The sequence below is a fragment of the Sceloporus occidentalis genome, unplaced genomic scaffold (genome assembly GCF_023333645.1).
Source record: "Sceloporus occidentalis isolate IW3139 unplaced genomic scaffold, rSceOcc1.0.p SCAF_5, whole genome shotgun sequence".
NCBI lineage: Eukaryota > Metazoa > Chordata > Lepidosauria > Squamata > Phrynosomatidae > Sceloporus > Sceloporus occidentalis.
The window spans coordinates 40732263-40749313 of record NW_028316985.1 but is presented as its reverse complement, the minus strand read 5'-3'; the positions used below and the strand labels follow the sequence as shown (position 1 = coordinate 40749313).

The following is a 17051-nucleotide window of genomic DNA, read 5'->3' as shown; positions in this document are numbered from 1 at the left end:
TGGTGCTAACCGGCTTGTTATTTTCCTTGGTAGGGAGCAAGGAAGAACGAGGAATTGTGGCATGGAAAGAAGGTTATAAGGAGGAATCTGACGATACTGTGAATACATCAGGCATTTATGACTTGCCCTTTGGAATTGGTTCCAAGTTTTGTACTGCTAACTGGTTTTACTACCTCCCAACGTGCCCCAGACAACCAGCAAGTCACAGGACAAAGGAATGCAACAACCCACAGGAGACAAGTGGGAAAATTAATTCAGAAAGGGACACAGAGATGAACATTGACACAAAGATATAAGACTACACCAGTAGATAAACTTCGTCTAAGTCATCCAAGATTCTGGCTGAAGCAAGAGATAGGACTGACTGTTTCTTCAGGCTATGGAATGATTTCCCACCAGCAGCAAAATGGATCCTGTGTTTCAGTATCTTTACAGAAAGAATAGAGTATGAGTTTGAGGAAAAGTCTTGCTAGGGAGTGAGGAGGCTCTGCTCTGGGAGGCCTTTGCCCAGAATATTTGATTGTTGTTCCTGAATTCCCGAGGACAAGCTAGTCCAAAGGAGCAAGATTGGTTCAAATTTAATAAAATACTCAGTGCTTGTCTTTGCTAGACTGGGCTTGTGCAGTTGTCTAAAACACTTAATTTATGTGTCTCAGTATTGTCTTGCTCTCCCATCTTTAAATCTTCAGGTTTGTTGAGTCTCCGAAGGAAACACAGCCTTTTAATTTGTGTTATTTATTTTCTACAACAGGCTTCTGAATTGGACTGGCTCTTCTGAATAGATCTATAATACAAAATTGTTAGCTCCAAGTCATTTTCAGGCTTTCATGAATGTCGATGTATGAATAGCCACACAGAACAAATGCTAGGCATATAAGCTTGATTTAAATGATTCAATTGTTTAATGTTGTACCTTATACTTTAATTCCACTGAAATGAAAGAAATCAACAATGTGATCTTTCTGACATACACAGGGTTTTTAAAAAAATAATAATTTCCTGTTCATATTATAAAGGAGACCTTTTGAGTTTACTGATGTGTTAACCAGAAGTGCCTTTTTAAAGCTATGTTTGCAAAAATAAAAATTCTAGTTTTCCAAGCAAGAGGAAAGGTCTGTTTGCAAACTTTCAGTTTAATTAGCAGCTTCCTACACTTTGTAAGGCATAATTTAATGGTTACAGCAACTTGCAAAGACTCTCCGGGGGGAGTCTATTCCTCCTTCAATCTCAGCCATTATGAGGCCAGGGCTCACCCTTCATTTTGGCTAAATTAAATATCCCTTATCCCATCTAAGTAAGAAAGAATAATCCCTCCATTTCACCGGTATCTGTGAACATCCCAGACTTCAGATAACACTTCTGTTTTGGTTTCTAAACAGGAACATAATTTTCTCTGTATGTTTGAATGATAAACTGTGAGCAAATGTGTTGGTACTGTATGTTGGTATAATGATGTATAATGCATAATGACATCACCAGGGGGCATCTCTGTGTCTCAGATTTTGGTTCATGAACCACAGGGCCTGGGATGGTCTTGAACTGGCAAGGCCACTTTGCAACGAGTGAGCAAGAGTGCCCTGGTGCCACTCACATCAATGAGGATTAATTATTACCATGGAGAAGGGATTATGAATTCCATCTTGATCTCTTGAGTTTTTGAGTGTTCACATGGAACAAACTCAAATGGTTGAACAAGTGAGCAAGCGGTTCATTGCATGACTCCACTAACCTTCTCAAATGAGTAAGGATGTAGGTGCAGGAATTGGTACATTCAGAAAATAAAGGCCATAAATATATGAGCATTTTTAACATTCTGGGTTACTGGAACACCTGCTTTTTGAACAAGATGCAATTCATAACATCTGGCCCAATGTTACAGATAGGAAAGCCCTGTTAGTCACTGAAATGCAACTCAGGGAAGGGTTGCACCCAAACTTCCCTCCCTTTTGTGTTTGGCTTTTACAACTTGCAACTGGCACGGCAGGGTTGTTAAATGTTGTCAAGACAGCTTCAATTTACAGCGACCCTATGAATTGGGAGACGTCCAAGTCATCCTGCCATCAACAGCACTACCCAGGTCTTGCAGACTCACCCATCTGGAATGGGGCCACCCTCTTTTCCTACTGCTTTCTACCTTACCAAGCATTATATTATTTTCCAGTGAGTGTGTCTTCTCATGATATGTCCGAAATACAACATTTTCAATCTTGGTTTCTACAGAGTTGAGACTTGATTTGCTCCAAGAACCACTTACTTGTCTTTTTAGTAGTCCACAGTATCTTTAGAACTCTTCTCCAGCATCACATTTCAAATAAATTGATCTTCTTTCCATCAGTTTTCCTCACTATCCATCTCCCATAACCAGACTTAGAAATTGAAAATACGATGGCGTGGACAATCCTCTTTAATATTAAATTATTTTTCTTTAATTATTTACTAATTTTTATCTGTTCTCAGTCTCTAGCCCTTCAGTTTCAGTGGATGATTTGGGGCTCCAGGATTATGATAGCAACACGCTTTTATTCATCTCTATGATGTCTCCCCTTACTTAACTTTTTTTCACAAACTAAACAGCCACTTTACTGCAACTTTTACATCTCTACAATAATCCTTTTAAGTGCAGGGACCAGAATGGTTTTCACATTATTCCAGATGTGACCACACCATAACTTTATATAAAGGTATATGATACGGGCAGTTTTACTTCTGATTCCTTTTCTAATTATGTCCAACTTGGAATTTGCACTTTTCACAATAGTCACAGTTATACCTAACTGAACTCAAACACTAGATTTAAGTCACAATGCTTTTTAAAAAACAGGGTAACTCAGGAAAAAGCCTGTCAAATATAAGGGTTTTATTATAGCTTTGGCTATAATAATGTATGCTACCTGTCCCCCATCTGCATCAATTAGGATACATTCCTATACTCATTTGTCAGCAGGAAATCCCATTTAACTCTGGGAGTTATGACTGGGTAGATATCCGTACTGGTGCTGCATGGCCTCCAAGTTCTGTCCAAGATGGGACAGAGTCATTAAATGCCTACAGGGCCATACTCTTCCAGCTCCATTTCCTTTCAAAATTTGCTATTAACTAATTAGCAAGGAAGAGAATAGTGAATGAAATAAGTGCAATGAAAAAGAGCAGAATGAGAAATCTGCAGCTGCCAGCCATTTGTAGCCAAAGAAGGATGTAGAAAATGAGTAGTGCTAGGACCGTTGATAGTGGAGGTATACTGAGACTGCATAGAGAGGAACATCTTTGGAAGCTGGGATTTTTATCACTGTCCTCACCAACCTCCCCTACCTCACCTAAAAGGCTGGAAAAATGTGTGTGCCCCCATAATATCTGCTAGTTGAGAGGTCTGGACCTCAAATGTTTAACATCCCTGATCAAAACTACTTAGCAACCCATGAGTGTGCACCTTGGTAAGGAAAATATTTAGTATATTCATACAGGAGAATCATTACCCACAGAATAAAAGGGGAAACAGTGGTGGTTAGGATTTCCAGAATCTTGGCTCTGTCCCCACTGACCTAAGGGCAGGGGAGAAATCTCAGGAGGAGAAAGTTGCCTTTCAAGAATACACACACACACACCCCTATATGCTACTGGCTTCATTGCTGCAGGCTGCTTTAGAATGGCTACTATGGATGCTCCAGAGGGGTCTGTCAGGCTACTCCTTCCTTAGACCTTTTGAAATTTTCAGAAACTTGCCCTAAATTTTCAAACAGCTAAAAGGTGACATGGGTCTTTCAGATCTTTACAGTGCTCAATCAATGTCAACACGTGAAAGCAATTCAGCAATATCTGTATTGCTGTAATATTGCAAGGACGAATAATATCACTCACAACATCACAGGTACATTTACTTGCTCTTCTTCCAATGTAATATATGACATTGTATGCCAGCAGTGCCCCTCTATTTCTACACTAGACAAACAGGACAGTCTCTATGCAAGAGGATTAATGGACACAAACTTGAGATTAGAAATTGCAATAGCCTAAGATCACTTACTGAGCATTTCAACCTTCCTGGACACACAGTAAGGGATTTACAGGTTGTGGACTTTGGACTACAAAGCAAAAATGCTGAATTGAAGCCATCAGCACAGATATGAAAAAAGACAAAGGCTTAATGGCACACTACACATATTAATGCAAGAGTCCTTGCTACTTCAAATAAAACAAATAGAACTTCTACAGAGAATTTTGAACCATGGGAAACTGACTTTTGGTAAGCAGATTTATTGCTTTCATGCATCAACAATAACTGACCACTGTAAAGATCTAAAATCTTACACAACCTTACACAGCCCTTTGAAAATTTAGGGCAAGGGACATGATTTGTATCTCTCCGGATCCCTTTACATTTTGTCTTACTCCCACAACTGTATGAATATGCTTTATGCTTGAGACCTTAATACCACTGGGTACTGCATCCAAAGAGGGTTTATATCCATGAAAGCTCATGTGAAAATAAAAACCAGTTAGTCTTAAAGATGCTGCTACATTTCCCCTTTCCCCCCCTCCCTCCTTTTTATGTTGTAAGAGACTGGCATGGCTACTACTTTGAAAAATTTTTACCAGTGGTTATATGAAGAAAAATACGCAGGCAGCATTTTAGTAAATTGCTCACTAAAAAGGGAGTGAAATGAATAACTGTATACAATATTGAATGGCATGTATTTTTGCTCTGACTGTTCTGGGATCATATCCAACCTCCTCAGATCCCTTCACCCCAAAATTTCTTATTAGGGAAGTCTATCCTACAGAATCCTGAAGGTGAGCTAGCACATAATAGCGGAAAATAAGCACTTTAATAATATTTAAAGTATATTGTAGCATTAACTCTTATGATATAGAGTTCTCTTCATCACTGACCTTTAGGAATGAAAACATGTGACAAGATTAGATTACTAAAAGAGGGGATAAAGATCTGAAAACCAGACCTTGACTCTATTATAAGTGTTGGGGCATTCCTGGATTTAAAACAGTTGGGGATCATGAGGTATTCCAATGTAACTGGACTCTAAATTCCAGCAGTATTGACCATCCCAGACAATGATGAGACCCTTTGAACTGGATGGAGGGTTACAGGCCTTTCACCTCTTGTCCTGATAACAAACGAATCTGTCTATTTCACATCTAGTTTGGCTGTTGGAGACAACAAATATTATGAAACAGAATTATGATGATTTCTTCCCAATGTGTGCTGCTTTACAGTTGTTAGTACCAAACTTTACAACTGTTAGTACCAAACTTCAAATGTACAATTTTAAAAGTTTTAAAAGTTTATAAATATCAAATTGCAATGCATGTAAAAATACAAATAATTTAACTGGTAAAGAACTATGAAGTCAACATAACCAAAACTATTCCAAACACGATGCATCCAATAAAAAAGGGTGCAGAATCTCCCATTCCTTCTTCTGGAGATCTTGGGTACAGGAATGAGATGTCATTGAGTAACCATTAGAATTTTTCCACTTAATAGAAAGATGTTCATTCACAAATCTTCATCATCAAATGTCTCTGTGCATCTCAGCATCACAGTTTCATAATCTAACTGGAGAACTTCTTCCTGCTAAACATAAAGGAGGAGTGGAGATGGATAAACCATCTGTTAGAACCCGGCAAGATAGCCAAATGAATTTGGTAAAACAGGTTAACGAATAAACATTTTACATCAAGTTTTAATTGGGATTTGATCCAAACACATCAGAGGAAGCAGACTTTAGTCTACGAAAGTTCATGCTGCCAACTTCTATCTTTCAGTTAGTCTCAAAGGTGCTACAGGATCTCTCTACATACTGTTATTTAAAAGTGCAATCAACCTGGTTAGAGATATTTTACCATAGGCTCAACCTATCTGGGAGAACTGACGTAAACTGTACATATTTTCATGTATTATTTAATTTGCACCCATTCCCTTATCAATGCATATGATTAATTTATTCTTTTACATTTTGAGGTTTTGCTTCTTGCATTTTAAGAGTCTAAACAAAAAGACACACCCCTCACCTTTGTGTTTCTTCCCCACCTTTGTGCTAAGGAACCAAAATGTGGGATTTTTTAAAAAACAACTTTGCCTTATGGATCTCTGTGTCCCAGCTAATGCTACCAGGGACTACCTCTGTGCTGTCCAATTCCCTTTCTAGATTGCAGTATGGGACTTAGAAAGGAAGCCTCAGTTTCTTTCCAGCGTTTTTAATAATTTTTTGTATTCTCATACAAACAGATTAGGTAAAATGAAACAGATGTATATATCTGTAAAATTATACACATTTTAATAGTATATTCCAATTGAAACATAATCATATTAGAAATGCCTTGTGGGATTAGAGGAAATATCCATTTAATGCAGCACTTGACATCCAACAATGGCCTCTTAAGTATTGCTCTCAGGCTAACAAGCAGGGTATAATGGAAACTTTGTTAATCGGTCATACTGCCTCTGTGGTCATAGGCTCCTTCGCTAATGCATCTGGTGCTTTTAAAAGCAGGGTGCAATGCTCGTGCCTACCATATGTTTTCCATAAATACACTCCCAGTTCCATCAAGCTCTTGATCACATTTGGAAAAACCTCTGTCCCTCTAGGTATTCTGAACTATAAATTCCATAATTACAAATTCCATTGACCATGCTGGCTGGAACATCTGGAAGCTGAAACATCTGCAGAGACAAAACTTCACTGGCACTGCAAATGACTGGAGGCTCTGGATGTGAGTCTTTATGAATAGCAAACAGCTCATCCAGCCTGCTTGAGCACTATGATATGCACACAAGGCACCATCATATATGGTTTTCTCATGCTGGATCGGTTTACTTGTCTATTGTCCAGACAATTCATAATTTTGTAAACCTCCATCATCAGTTATCTAAATCAGTGCTTAGGTTATTTGATGTGGGGGACTGGACTATGACATTGACTATGATTGTTATTTTCTTTCCTGGAAACTGCAGACCTGTAGCCAATTGTTTGCAGACTAGCCCCTGTCCACACGCCACCACTTTGTGTAGCACTGAACTAAATGATATTCAAGTTCTAATATTTTTCTTTTTGGGAAAAAAACCTGTTTCCATTGTGTCATTGTCACTGTCCCATCTCCAACTCTGTGAAAAACTAGATTCCTTGTTGCAGAATTTATTACAGGTTTAAGCATTAATAGTCTACCCTTGTATTGCTCATGAACTTAACATAACAGATTTTGGTGTAGATACCAAAGAGACTGCGTGTAAACATTGTCTCTAGAAAACAGAGACAATTATTTAATGGTTGCTGAACTAGGTTAGGCCAGTGCTCTAGCTGACACCAAAACTGTCCTAGGTTGTGCCATTTATCTTTGTTGAGGCTTAATTCTGCTGTGGTTACCTTAAAAGAAACTGGGTGCTGTTGGATTTTTTAAAAAAGAAATCTGTAAACAAGTCCAGCTACTTCTATTTGGTCCATCCCAAAACCATTCACCTGGAAACCTGCTATTCCTGCCCAACTAAAATCTGCAGAATCTTTTGTTTCACTGTGATGGGTGAGTCGGAATGGGACAGGTAATCTAACTAAAATCTGCTTGAAGATTACTCAGTCACACAATCACATTATCTGGAGCATCTTTGTTATATAAATCCATTCCGCTGTTGTTGTTATTGTTGCTAACTATTTATACAATGCTTAATCCCCAAAACTAGGACTCAAGATGGCTTATACATTAAAACATAATACAGTTAAAACATAAAATCAACAACATTGGGGGGAAATTAAAATATACAATTAAAGTGAAAAACAGCAGTTTTTAAAAAGTACTGTTGAAACAGTAAAACTACATCACTCTCATAAAAGCCTTTTCTTTTAAGACATTCAGGGGCTGTACAGACAGCCCCAAAGGGGCAGCATGTGGTTGCCCGTTTCAGCATACCGCAGGTCTGATTTGGCCTCTGGAGAGCGAAAAAAGGAGCTGCAAAAAGCGGCTCCTTTTTGTGCCCTCCAAGGAGCGCCATAGCCATGGCGGTGCGGCTTTATGACACCCCTTTGGTGCTGCATCATGTGAATGCAGCACCGGAGGGACGTCATGAAGGCGCGTGCTGTGTAGACCAGCACATGCCAAAATGGTGCCCTGGGGCTGGGGTTAGGGCGTCCAGTGTGTGGACGCTGCATCCTAACTTTGCCCACAGGCCGGCACAAAATGCCAGTCTGTATAGGACCTCAGTTCCCAAAATATTGTTGGAATTAAAAAAGTCTTTCCCATCAAGGGAAAGGATCTTATCACATGAGGCTGTTATGCTGGGTTGTACCATTTGAAAACTGCTTCAGCTGTACTCGCAACAATACCTAGTTGTCAGCACTGTGTATCTGTATAGGGCTTTATTAGCATTAGTTCAAGAAATAGTGGATGTAACAAAAATCTGTACCAATGCAGCAAAAAACTACTCCTCCACAGCAGAAATACTGTTCAGGAGCTCTTCCAAACCGAACAGATGCTACAGTGCTTGTCCTTTTTCAAACCGTAAAAGACAAGATTGGTTTGTCATTCCTTTTTTTGGATTTAAGCTTTAGCCTTCCTACAGAGTCCCACTTTTATGTACACAAAAAGCAGTAGGACAAGAAGGGTTTCCTATCAATTGTACATGAATTTATATATGGCCTGCTTGGCCAAATGTAAATTATTCAGAGCTTGGAAAAGCTACTTTCTTGATCAGAACTCCTCAAATCCCCAGAAAATATAAGTACTGGGCATCCCTCACAGGGGATACCAGGAGTTGTGGTCCAAAATTACCTTCCAAGCTCTGGTTATGCTAGGCACACATGCTACAAGAGAGTGGGCAGTGCCCAAGTCTTCTTTCTGGACTGCTAAAATGCCAGTTTAGCCCTTATCACTTCTTCTGTAAACCAAACATAGCACTATGTGCTCATAGAATTGCTTTCACCAGTGAAGTACCCACAATATATTTCAGGATCAAAGAGTAGAATTGGTAAAAGTGTAAAAAGAAAAGTAAGAAAGACATGGGTGCTTATAGTGGTGGCTACAAACAGTCTGCTGGCATTGGGCCTTGGTTTGGAATGCCAACTACAGAGTTTTACTTCTGATTTTTCTTGCAGTTTGCATGTAATCTGGTCATTATACAGTCTGAAATATCATGGGAGTACAGTATGGAAGTTATTTCATAAGGATGATCTGGCTGAGAGATAATTATTTTCCCATCTAAAAGCATAGGTCCTCTAGGCCATATGCAAGTGAACTGGGTTGTTCTTATTCCTTGCTAAAGATGCGATGGGTACTTATTCGAACTATTTTGCCTCAATAACTAAGAGAAGCAGCAAACATCACAAAGGCAAATTTTAATGGATCCATTAATGGATCCCAAAAAAGGCAAACTTAGCCCTTTCCTCACTGGGTGCTACTACTATACTCCTACCCATGCATGGCAAAGTGGGGAAAGTTTTTTATTATAATTATTATTTTATGATTCCCAGAATCCTGCTCCCAGGCAGTGTGGCCAGTGGTCATCCTGTTTGGGGAGATTTTGGAAGCTATAGTTCAAAAAGGCTGTGGTGTTAATAAATAACATCCCAATTCTGATTCATAGCAAGTACAATACTTGGTCCTGAGATTAGAGGGCACAGAAAAATTATCTGCCATCAAAATAGTGTTTTACCCATCAAAACTAGATGGGCCAGTTATGTCCTGTTCCACACCACTTTGAAATCTGCCTACATAATCCCTGCAGGAAGCTAGAAGGCAGGGAGGATCTGCTGACAACAATTAGAAGTATCTAGATTAAAGACAATGCACTTATACATGATAATGTACCAGGCAGCATAGCAGGTGTCAAATCTGGTTAACCACCTTTTTATGAATGGGAGTATCATATACGTATTTCCAACAGATGTTCTTAATAAGTATGTCAAGCTCAAACAACTGTTCTTAAAATATATATACAACTCTAGTTGCCATCCTGGGGATATTTAGTGGAGAATAAACATTACAATACCCATTGTTCCTCCTAAGCTAATATAATAGGATCACACTGACCGTCTCTGATAAATGAAAGTCCCTTTGTTATTTTATTACAAATTATTTTGTAATTTTATTAAGTTGATAAAATACATGTTCAATCAAAGTAGGAGAAATCTGTTGTCAATTGACATCAACTCAGCATTGACATATGATAACCCTATGAATGAGAAATTTATCTCATGTTTCAAAGTAATATCAAGAAATCTTGAGTATTGGTCATGATAAAATCATGAAAGGATTTGACAAATATGCTATCATCAACCATTAACAGGCATTGAGGACTTTAGAGGTTTCCTATGCGGGCACAACGGGCTTAAAATGTTGCCCTCTAGCCTCTGGGACTTCTCCGTGACCTTACCATCTCTTTCTAAGCTTCCATGCTGACCACAGAGGGAGAGACAGCATGGAGGAGCAGCAAATGCAGACACCCTGAAAAATCAGCAACCTTGCATTGTATGTTTGTGTAGTAATTAAAGAGGTGGGTAACCTTTTCCTCCCTGCTGCATTCCATTTCCAGCTTTCCCAGGAAATAATCAATTAAAACAAATTGATCCATTTAGGTCGGTACAAATTGTAGGCATGTGATGCCTAATCTGGACTACACTGGGGAGAAAGAGTTACATCCCCTGTAACACTCACCCATTTCCTGTTTGCATTTGTTCCAAGAGATCTTTTTAGCAATACATATTGTGGTTACTCGGGGTGCCTTCTGGATTGGGAAAGCAGTGGAGGCAAAGGGTTAATGTCTACTAAAAATCTAGGTTTTAACATAAATTGGGAGCCCACCCCCTTCTCTTTCCTTGCAAAAAAACTTCCCATGTACGTAAATAGATTTCCCCTCAATATACGATACATTGCTGTAGGACATTCATGTGTACGTATCATGTGTGTGTGCATGTGTGGGGATGAATGGGTTTCCTTTCTCCTGATTTTTGAATTTTCTCCATCTCCACCCCAAATTGCTGAGTAGGGGTACTCAGTGGTTACTGGAAAGGCCTCACAATAGGCTCCTCCCCCCCCCCAAAAGGTATTTGCAACTTCTGCAAACTTTTTCATTCCATAAGCCTGCTAAAACTTCTCTATTACATCATTTTATATAATAGATGGTATAATTTATATTCTGTCAATATAAGCATGTTATAATATATATTCTGTCAATAGCCCTGGTGGCATAGTGGTTAAATGCCTGTACTGCAGCCACTCACTCAAAACCATAAGGTTGCGAGGTCAATACCAGCGAAAGGGCTCAAGCTCAACTCAGGCTTGCATCCTTCCGAGGTCGCTAAAATTAGTACCCAGATTGTTGGGGGAAATTAGCTTACACTTTGTAACGCACTTACTGTTAGTTCAGTATGAAACAGTATATAAATGAAACTGTTTTGTTGTATTCCTTTGGTCTGTCTGCCAAAAATATAGTTGGCATAAAGATCCATGTTTGGAATTCACTGTTAGTGCAGGATACAGATGCAACCTTGGATGTCAGTAACAACTGTAAACAAGATCATCAATACATCTTGTTAGAAAGAGGTTTCATACAAAAGTAGGCAGATGAAAAATTGCTGATGAGAAATGGCTGAGCCCCAGCTAGGCATGTGTGATTTGAGGAAGTGAAGGCAAAGTTCCTGACAAAAATGCTCAGCCCTAGAATATTCCACAAGAGGTTGTGCGCAAGTGCAAAACTCATTTGTGTGATTCACAGGGACCAAGAAGAAATGAAACTTTTTACTAAGTACACCTAGTTCGATGTCATACCTGAAAGACCCTGAAATCAAACTGGATTCCCCTATAGCTTTTGGCATTTATCACACTCATATAGAATTTGCTTTTATTTCCAGATGCTGAAATGACTCTTGACTGAGCTCTCATAGTTCCAGCCATCCACAAAGTGGTCCTGACATGACTTGAAATATTATAAATAGAGGTTAAGTTGCATTATAACAAGCACTTTGCAAAGTCCTACCTGTGGTGGTTGCGTGCTAGCAAAAAACAAGCTTTTCAAGAAGCTGAGGATTTGCAGATAGAGGTGATGGTTATCCTCCTGACTTTCTGAAGTGCAGCCTGTGAAAGATGAGCTAAAAACAGAAGATGAAACTATGTTGAGTCCCCCATCAATCTTGCATTAGGGAAGAGAACGAGAGGCCTACCCTCTACTTTAAGCATGTTTATTGTTTCATTAGACATAGGTCTGTTTGCACCATGGTGTCATAGCAAAGCATTAGACCAGCTATCGCCTCAGCCTTATCGCACGATGCCATTGGTCCTCTGTTGTTCTCCTGTGGGAAACTGTTGGAAATCATTTATTTTTATTAATACAAAAAACCTGTTAATGGCAACCTTTCCTGCTTTTGCTCTACTATGATTTCCTGTATGAACTCTGGGTCATCAGGGGGTGTGCTGTAGGTGTGGCCTAGGTGCGCTTTGCTTACCAGTGACTAAGGAGAAGAAGAAAGGGTGGAAGCCAAGATGGGAAAACTTGTTCACTGCCCCATCCCACCTCCTTTTCTAGAAGAGTATCCTAGTTCCCTAGTCAGTCTCTCTCCCTCTCGACACACACAGATGTGCACACACCTGGAAATGTAAGCAGAAAAGTCTTACCGTACAGCATTTATTTCATTATTCTGCCTGTTCATGTCTGAGCAAACTTGAATAATCGCTGGCAAATTAATCGCCACTTTAGTTAATGGTTTTCATCTGCCAGTGATTTATCAAATCTATCCTGAAATACGACATTGTGTCACTGCCCACAAAGAGAAAAAACATAAGACTGTTTTTTATTCATATTTCTGTGAGGGGATGTGTGTGTGTGCATGGGTGCCAAATGCTGTGTGTGATAAGGTTTTAGTATGAATAAGGACTGCAATATTGGAAAGATTACAAAGGTGTGATGGGGGGAGCACAGTCTAAGGGGCAGTACAGACGGACAGCTCCGTGCCGCCCATCTTTGCCCTGCATCTACAGCTCCTCACATTTGGCTATGCTAGATAGGACTACTGTGAGACTTGGAAAACTGCACACATCCCACCCTATATTAAAAAGAAAAGAAATCGAGAGCCACACAGTGGATTAGGTAGTGTTTCAGTATTGAGTTAATGAATAAATCGGTCTGTAACAGCAACTCACATTTCAGGTATTAGCATAATGAGTCTCTCTCCTAAAATTCATGTAGCCCTTAGGGGAAAATATGGCAGTTCATATGATTAATGCCATTACCTTTGACTTGACATTTCTTGAGTTTCGTTTCTGTCAAGGAAACTGGTTGCCACATCAAATGCATCTTCAAAGAGAATCTAAAAGAGAAAGCATTTTGGTAATAGTGTTTCATTTGATTACCAGTACTCTGCTTTGAACAGTTCGCGATGTTCTTAAGCCAAGCATTATACAACTACAGTAATTAAAAAAAATATTCCCCATGTCTGCTTGCATTTCTTACACAAATTCCTAAACAGGAAGGGATTAACAGCACTTGGATACTAGGGTGAAACTGTCTACCATAAGTAATGATTATATACAAAACCTTTTAGTAGCATCCATCTTTTAAAAAAGAAACAAACAAAAAACTAGCTTTTCTGTCTTTAAGATGAGACAACTTATTATTAGCCATGTCTAGTCTTACTAACTGGCTTTATAAGCAGTAGCCATAATTAATTTTTTAAAAGGAGGGATGGAAGCCAGCCAGTTTCACTGGGAGCTTAACATTTCAAGTCCTCGTAAATCTTGAATCTGGGTCAGTTATTCATAAAAATGCCATAGTGAAAGACAGTAACCATGCCAGAAGTTCTTGTTGTTTCTCACAATATATCTAGTATATGCTTTGTATCTAATGTGCACTTCACCTGAGCACACAAGCACATAACAGGGTTTACATTAACTTTCTATACCACAAGGAATATATGAGCAACATGACCTTTTTCTCTGCATGTTGTATTTCTGTTCAGCTTAATTATAACCAAGATTTCTCAAGCATGAGCTGGACTTTTCTACAGAAGGCCAAAACAGTGTAATGCTTACTCTGCAGGCTGACAGATGCTTTATTTTGCTTTTTGGTTAGGTGCTTTTCTTTCCACACAATTGTACATCTAAAACCACAATCTACAGGAGTCTGTTTTCCTAGCAGGGAAAGGCATTGGCACAGATCTCACAGCAAGGAAGGCAAATGCTGGGTTTGGCACCTCTGTGACCTATCAACTAATATCCATCCACTCCCGTCCCTAGTGCCAGTGTCTCCAGTGAAGAAATTCCCAGCTAGTGAGACTTTGTGGCATCACCAATCAATTCAGCCATTATATTCCTCATTCCATCTACTGGCATGATTTCAATGCCTTCTGCTGACTGTTAAGTCCATTTAAACATTAGGTCAGCAGTTCTCAACCTGTGAGTCACGACCCCTTTAGGGGTCGAACAACCCTTTCATAGGGGTTGCCTAAGACCATTGGAAAACAACATTAGTCTATCCGTCTCCAGGTGGGCCTGCCCACATTTATGATTGAGGGTCACCACAACATGAGGAACTATATTAAAAGGTTGCGGCATTAGGAAGGTTGAGAACTACTGGTTTAGGTGCTTATCACACCATTGTTATACCATCATAGCAGTGATTTGGTCCTGCTTTTGTCTCAGCCTTATCGCATGATATTATGGTTCTCCTAGTATTGTTGTACCCTGTAGACGCTGGGACTGTAATTATTTTCATACTGAAAATGATCCACTAATCTTTCTCGCTATGATTCAGTAGCCAGTTTGAGTGCAGATGTCTCATTCCACTTCAGCACAAGAGCACCTGATTAATGGGTATAGTGTGGATATGGCCTGGTTATCCCTCCCTTAGGGATTCCCAAGGAAATCTTCGGCAGGGAAACTTGGATTACTTCTGGTGTTTTCAGATTCTTTTCTTTTTAAAATAAAGAAATAAATGGCTTGCTGTTATATAGTGAAATAACACTGCAATCTTGGCCTGCTAACCATTTAAAGTCACTTTTCAGACTGCTTTAATGCAGAGGAAAGTTTCCAAAATTTTTACCAAGGATCTCCTTTAATACTACATACTACACTATAATGTTTCCACTATACTATTCTTTAATTTTTTTAAGGCAATAATGTAATAACACTAGGCTATCATACTGTCATGGCATTACTATGGGTTAATGAGGACAAATGAGCCTGGTTTTGAACAGGACAACCTGAAACAACTGACTAGCATGATGAACATTTTTGATTTTCACAGGAGAAAGATACCAAAAATGGCAGGGGGTGTTGTGGTTCATTTCTCTTCCTGTGTCAACTCTCACAATGCAAGTTCTGTAATGATGACTCAGCCAAATCCTGGGGTAAACTGCCGTTAATATGGGCCAATTTGACTCTCACATTGTCACAGAGTTTCCTGGAAAACCGAGCTGTTTAAATGGCTCCAGCACTCTCCTTACATTTCAGTGCTGTGGCTCCTACTGGGAAGCCCCGTCACCACGTCTTGATATGGAAATGGGGCATCTGGCCATGTGGGTGCATGCCAAGCACCTCATATCTGCATCAGACGTGGTGTCAGGGATCGGAGGGATGACACTCAAATGTACAAAGCATGTACCAATAGTGGGTCACCAGGCATGTAAACTCAGAACTTGTGGGGGGGGGGGATGAGCATGTAAATTCAGAATTCAGGACTCTTGAATATTAGAACTATGTGGCAGGAGCCCTCAAAAAGATCAGTTCTCTCACCTCTTCTGGTGTGGATACTACTGAACCACTGGCTTCCTGGCTATTTATTCCGCTGTCCCTCACACTGCCCTCGGTACAGGCAGGTTCCTGGGAGGCTGTCTTCGCCTCAGAGATGAAATTCTGCCTCTGATTACAGTACTGCAAGACACTATCCCTCCTTTCTTCAGGGAGGCCCTGCCATAGGTGGGAAACAGCCATGGAGACCACAGGTAGTGTAACCTCTTCAGGGCTTACAACCCCATTATCTACCAGCAGGTCTACTGTCTGTTTGTAAAAATACAAGTATCTAGAATGAGACAGAAAAGGAAAAAATACTCTCAGAATGTGGTTTGGATTATACCCAACAGCACACGCAGCAATCAGGCTGTGTGTATACAGTAGTAGTTATACAAACAATACACAGCACAAGACACTTACAAGACCAGACTATTTCATACCTTCCAAATTTCCCAGTTTGGCAGGGACAGTCCCCATGAATCCTATGTCATTGCACTTTTCAGCTGCTTTTAAAATATCCCAGTTTCTCCCTCCTCCTCTCACTTCCCCCCTTTGTCTTCAGCTTACTTCACTTGCTGGAAACTGAGGCCTGTTCCGCACGGGTGTAAAGTACGTCCCCAGGAGGTACTAGGGTTAGGAAAGGGCATCCTTTACGGGCGCCGTCATTTTGACGTCGCGGACGCCTAGCGTCCGCACGTTGCACATTAATGACGCTGCGAGTGCGCCACTGGAGCCTTGTGGCATCATTAGTGCGCCACAAGAAGAAGTGCCATTTTGGGGGTTCTTTTTTGCGGCACCGAGGAGCCATGCGGTTTGGCCGCTGGGGCTCCTCGGCGTTGCAAATGATGGCGCTGGAAGACCGCTGTTTTCAGGTGGTCTGTAACGCGCCTGAGTCTGAAGGGCAAAAGTAGTTAACTCAGCAAGGGGGAGATGGAATCTTGCCCTTCCAGTAGGCTAAGGCAAAAGCAAACTGCTGCAGCCCCTCCTTCTTTCCTTCTTCATTAGTAACTTTTGCTTTCTTGACCACACTAATGTTGCTTGGCCAGTTTTCATCTGTGTAATGTTGAAAGGTATGCTATTTGTCCATCTAGCCCAGTACTATCTGGGCAGCAGTTTTCCAAAATATTAGGCAGGAGCTTTTGTCATCATTTTTTATCTGACCCTTTTATAAATGAAGATGCCAGAGACTTTGGAGACCAGGGAATGAATCCCCACCTGGCCATAGAAACCCCCCTGGGTGACCTTGGGCAAGTCATTCATACACTCTCAGCTTCAGAATAAGCCAAATCTTGCCAAGAAAACCCTGTGAAAGGTTTGTCTCAGCGTCA

General features: G+C 40.2%; 2 protein-coding genes across 7 annotated transcripts in view; one reads left to right on the top strand and one right to left on the bottom strand.

Annotated features, from left to right (window-relative positions):
• Window positions 1-544, top strand: part of LOC149312047 (solute carrier family 23 member 1-like) — a 67679-nt gene extending 67135 nt beyond the window's left edge. Inside the window, exon 13 of the mRNA XM_089526781.1 lies at window positions 34-544. Coding sequence (XP_089382907.1) covers window positions 34-296 — 263 coding nt within the window. The 3' untranslated portion in view covers window positions 297-544. The remainder of the gene's footprint in view (window positions 1-33) is intronic.
• Window positions 545-3600: 3056 nt separating this feature from the next.
• STRA8 (stimulated by retinoic acid 8) overlaps window positions 3601-17051 on the bottom strand; it is a 39703-nt gene continuing 26252 nt past the window's right edge. For 5 of the 6 annotated variants that reach the window (XM_089523839.1, XM_089523835.1, XM_089523837.1 and 2 more), the window contains 4 exons: window positions 15727-16012; window positions 13228-13304; window positions 11978-12089; window positions 3601-5590 (listed from right to left, as the gene is read on the bottom strand). In XM_089523839.1, the coding sequence (XP_089379965.1) occupies window positions 5513-5590; window positions 11978-12089; window positions 13228-13304; window positions 15727-16012 (553 nt within the window). In that variant the 3' untranslated portion in view covers window positions 3601-5512. The remainder of the gene's footprint in view (window positions 5591-11977; window positions 12090-13227; window positions 13305-15726; window positions 16013-17051) is intronic. The other variant, XM_089523836.1, reaches the window with a different exon arrangement.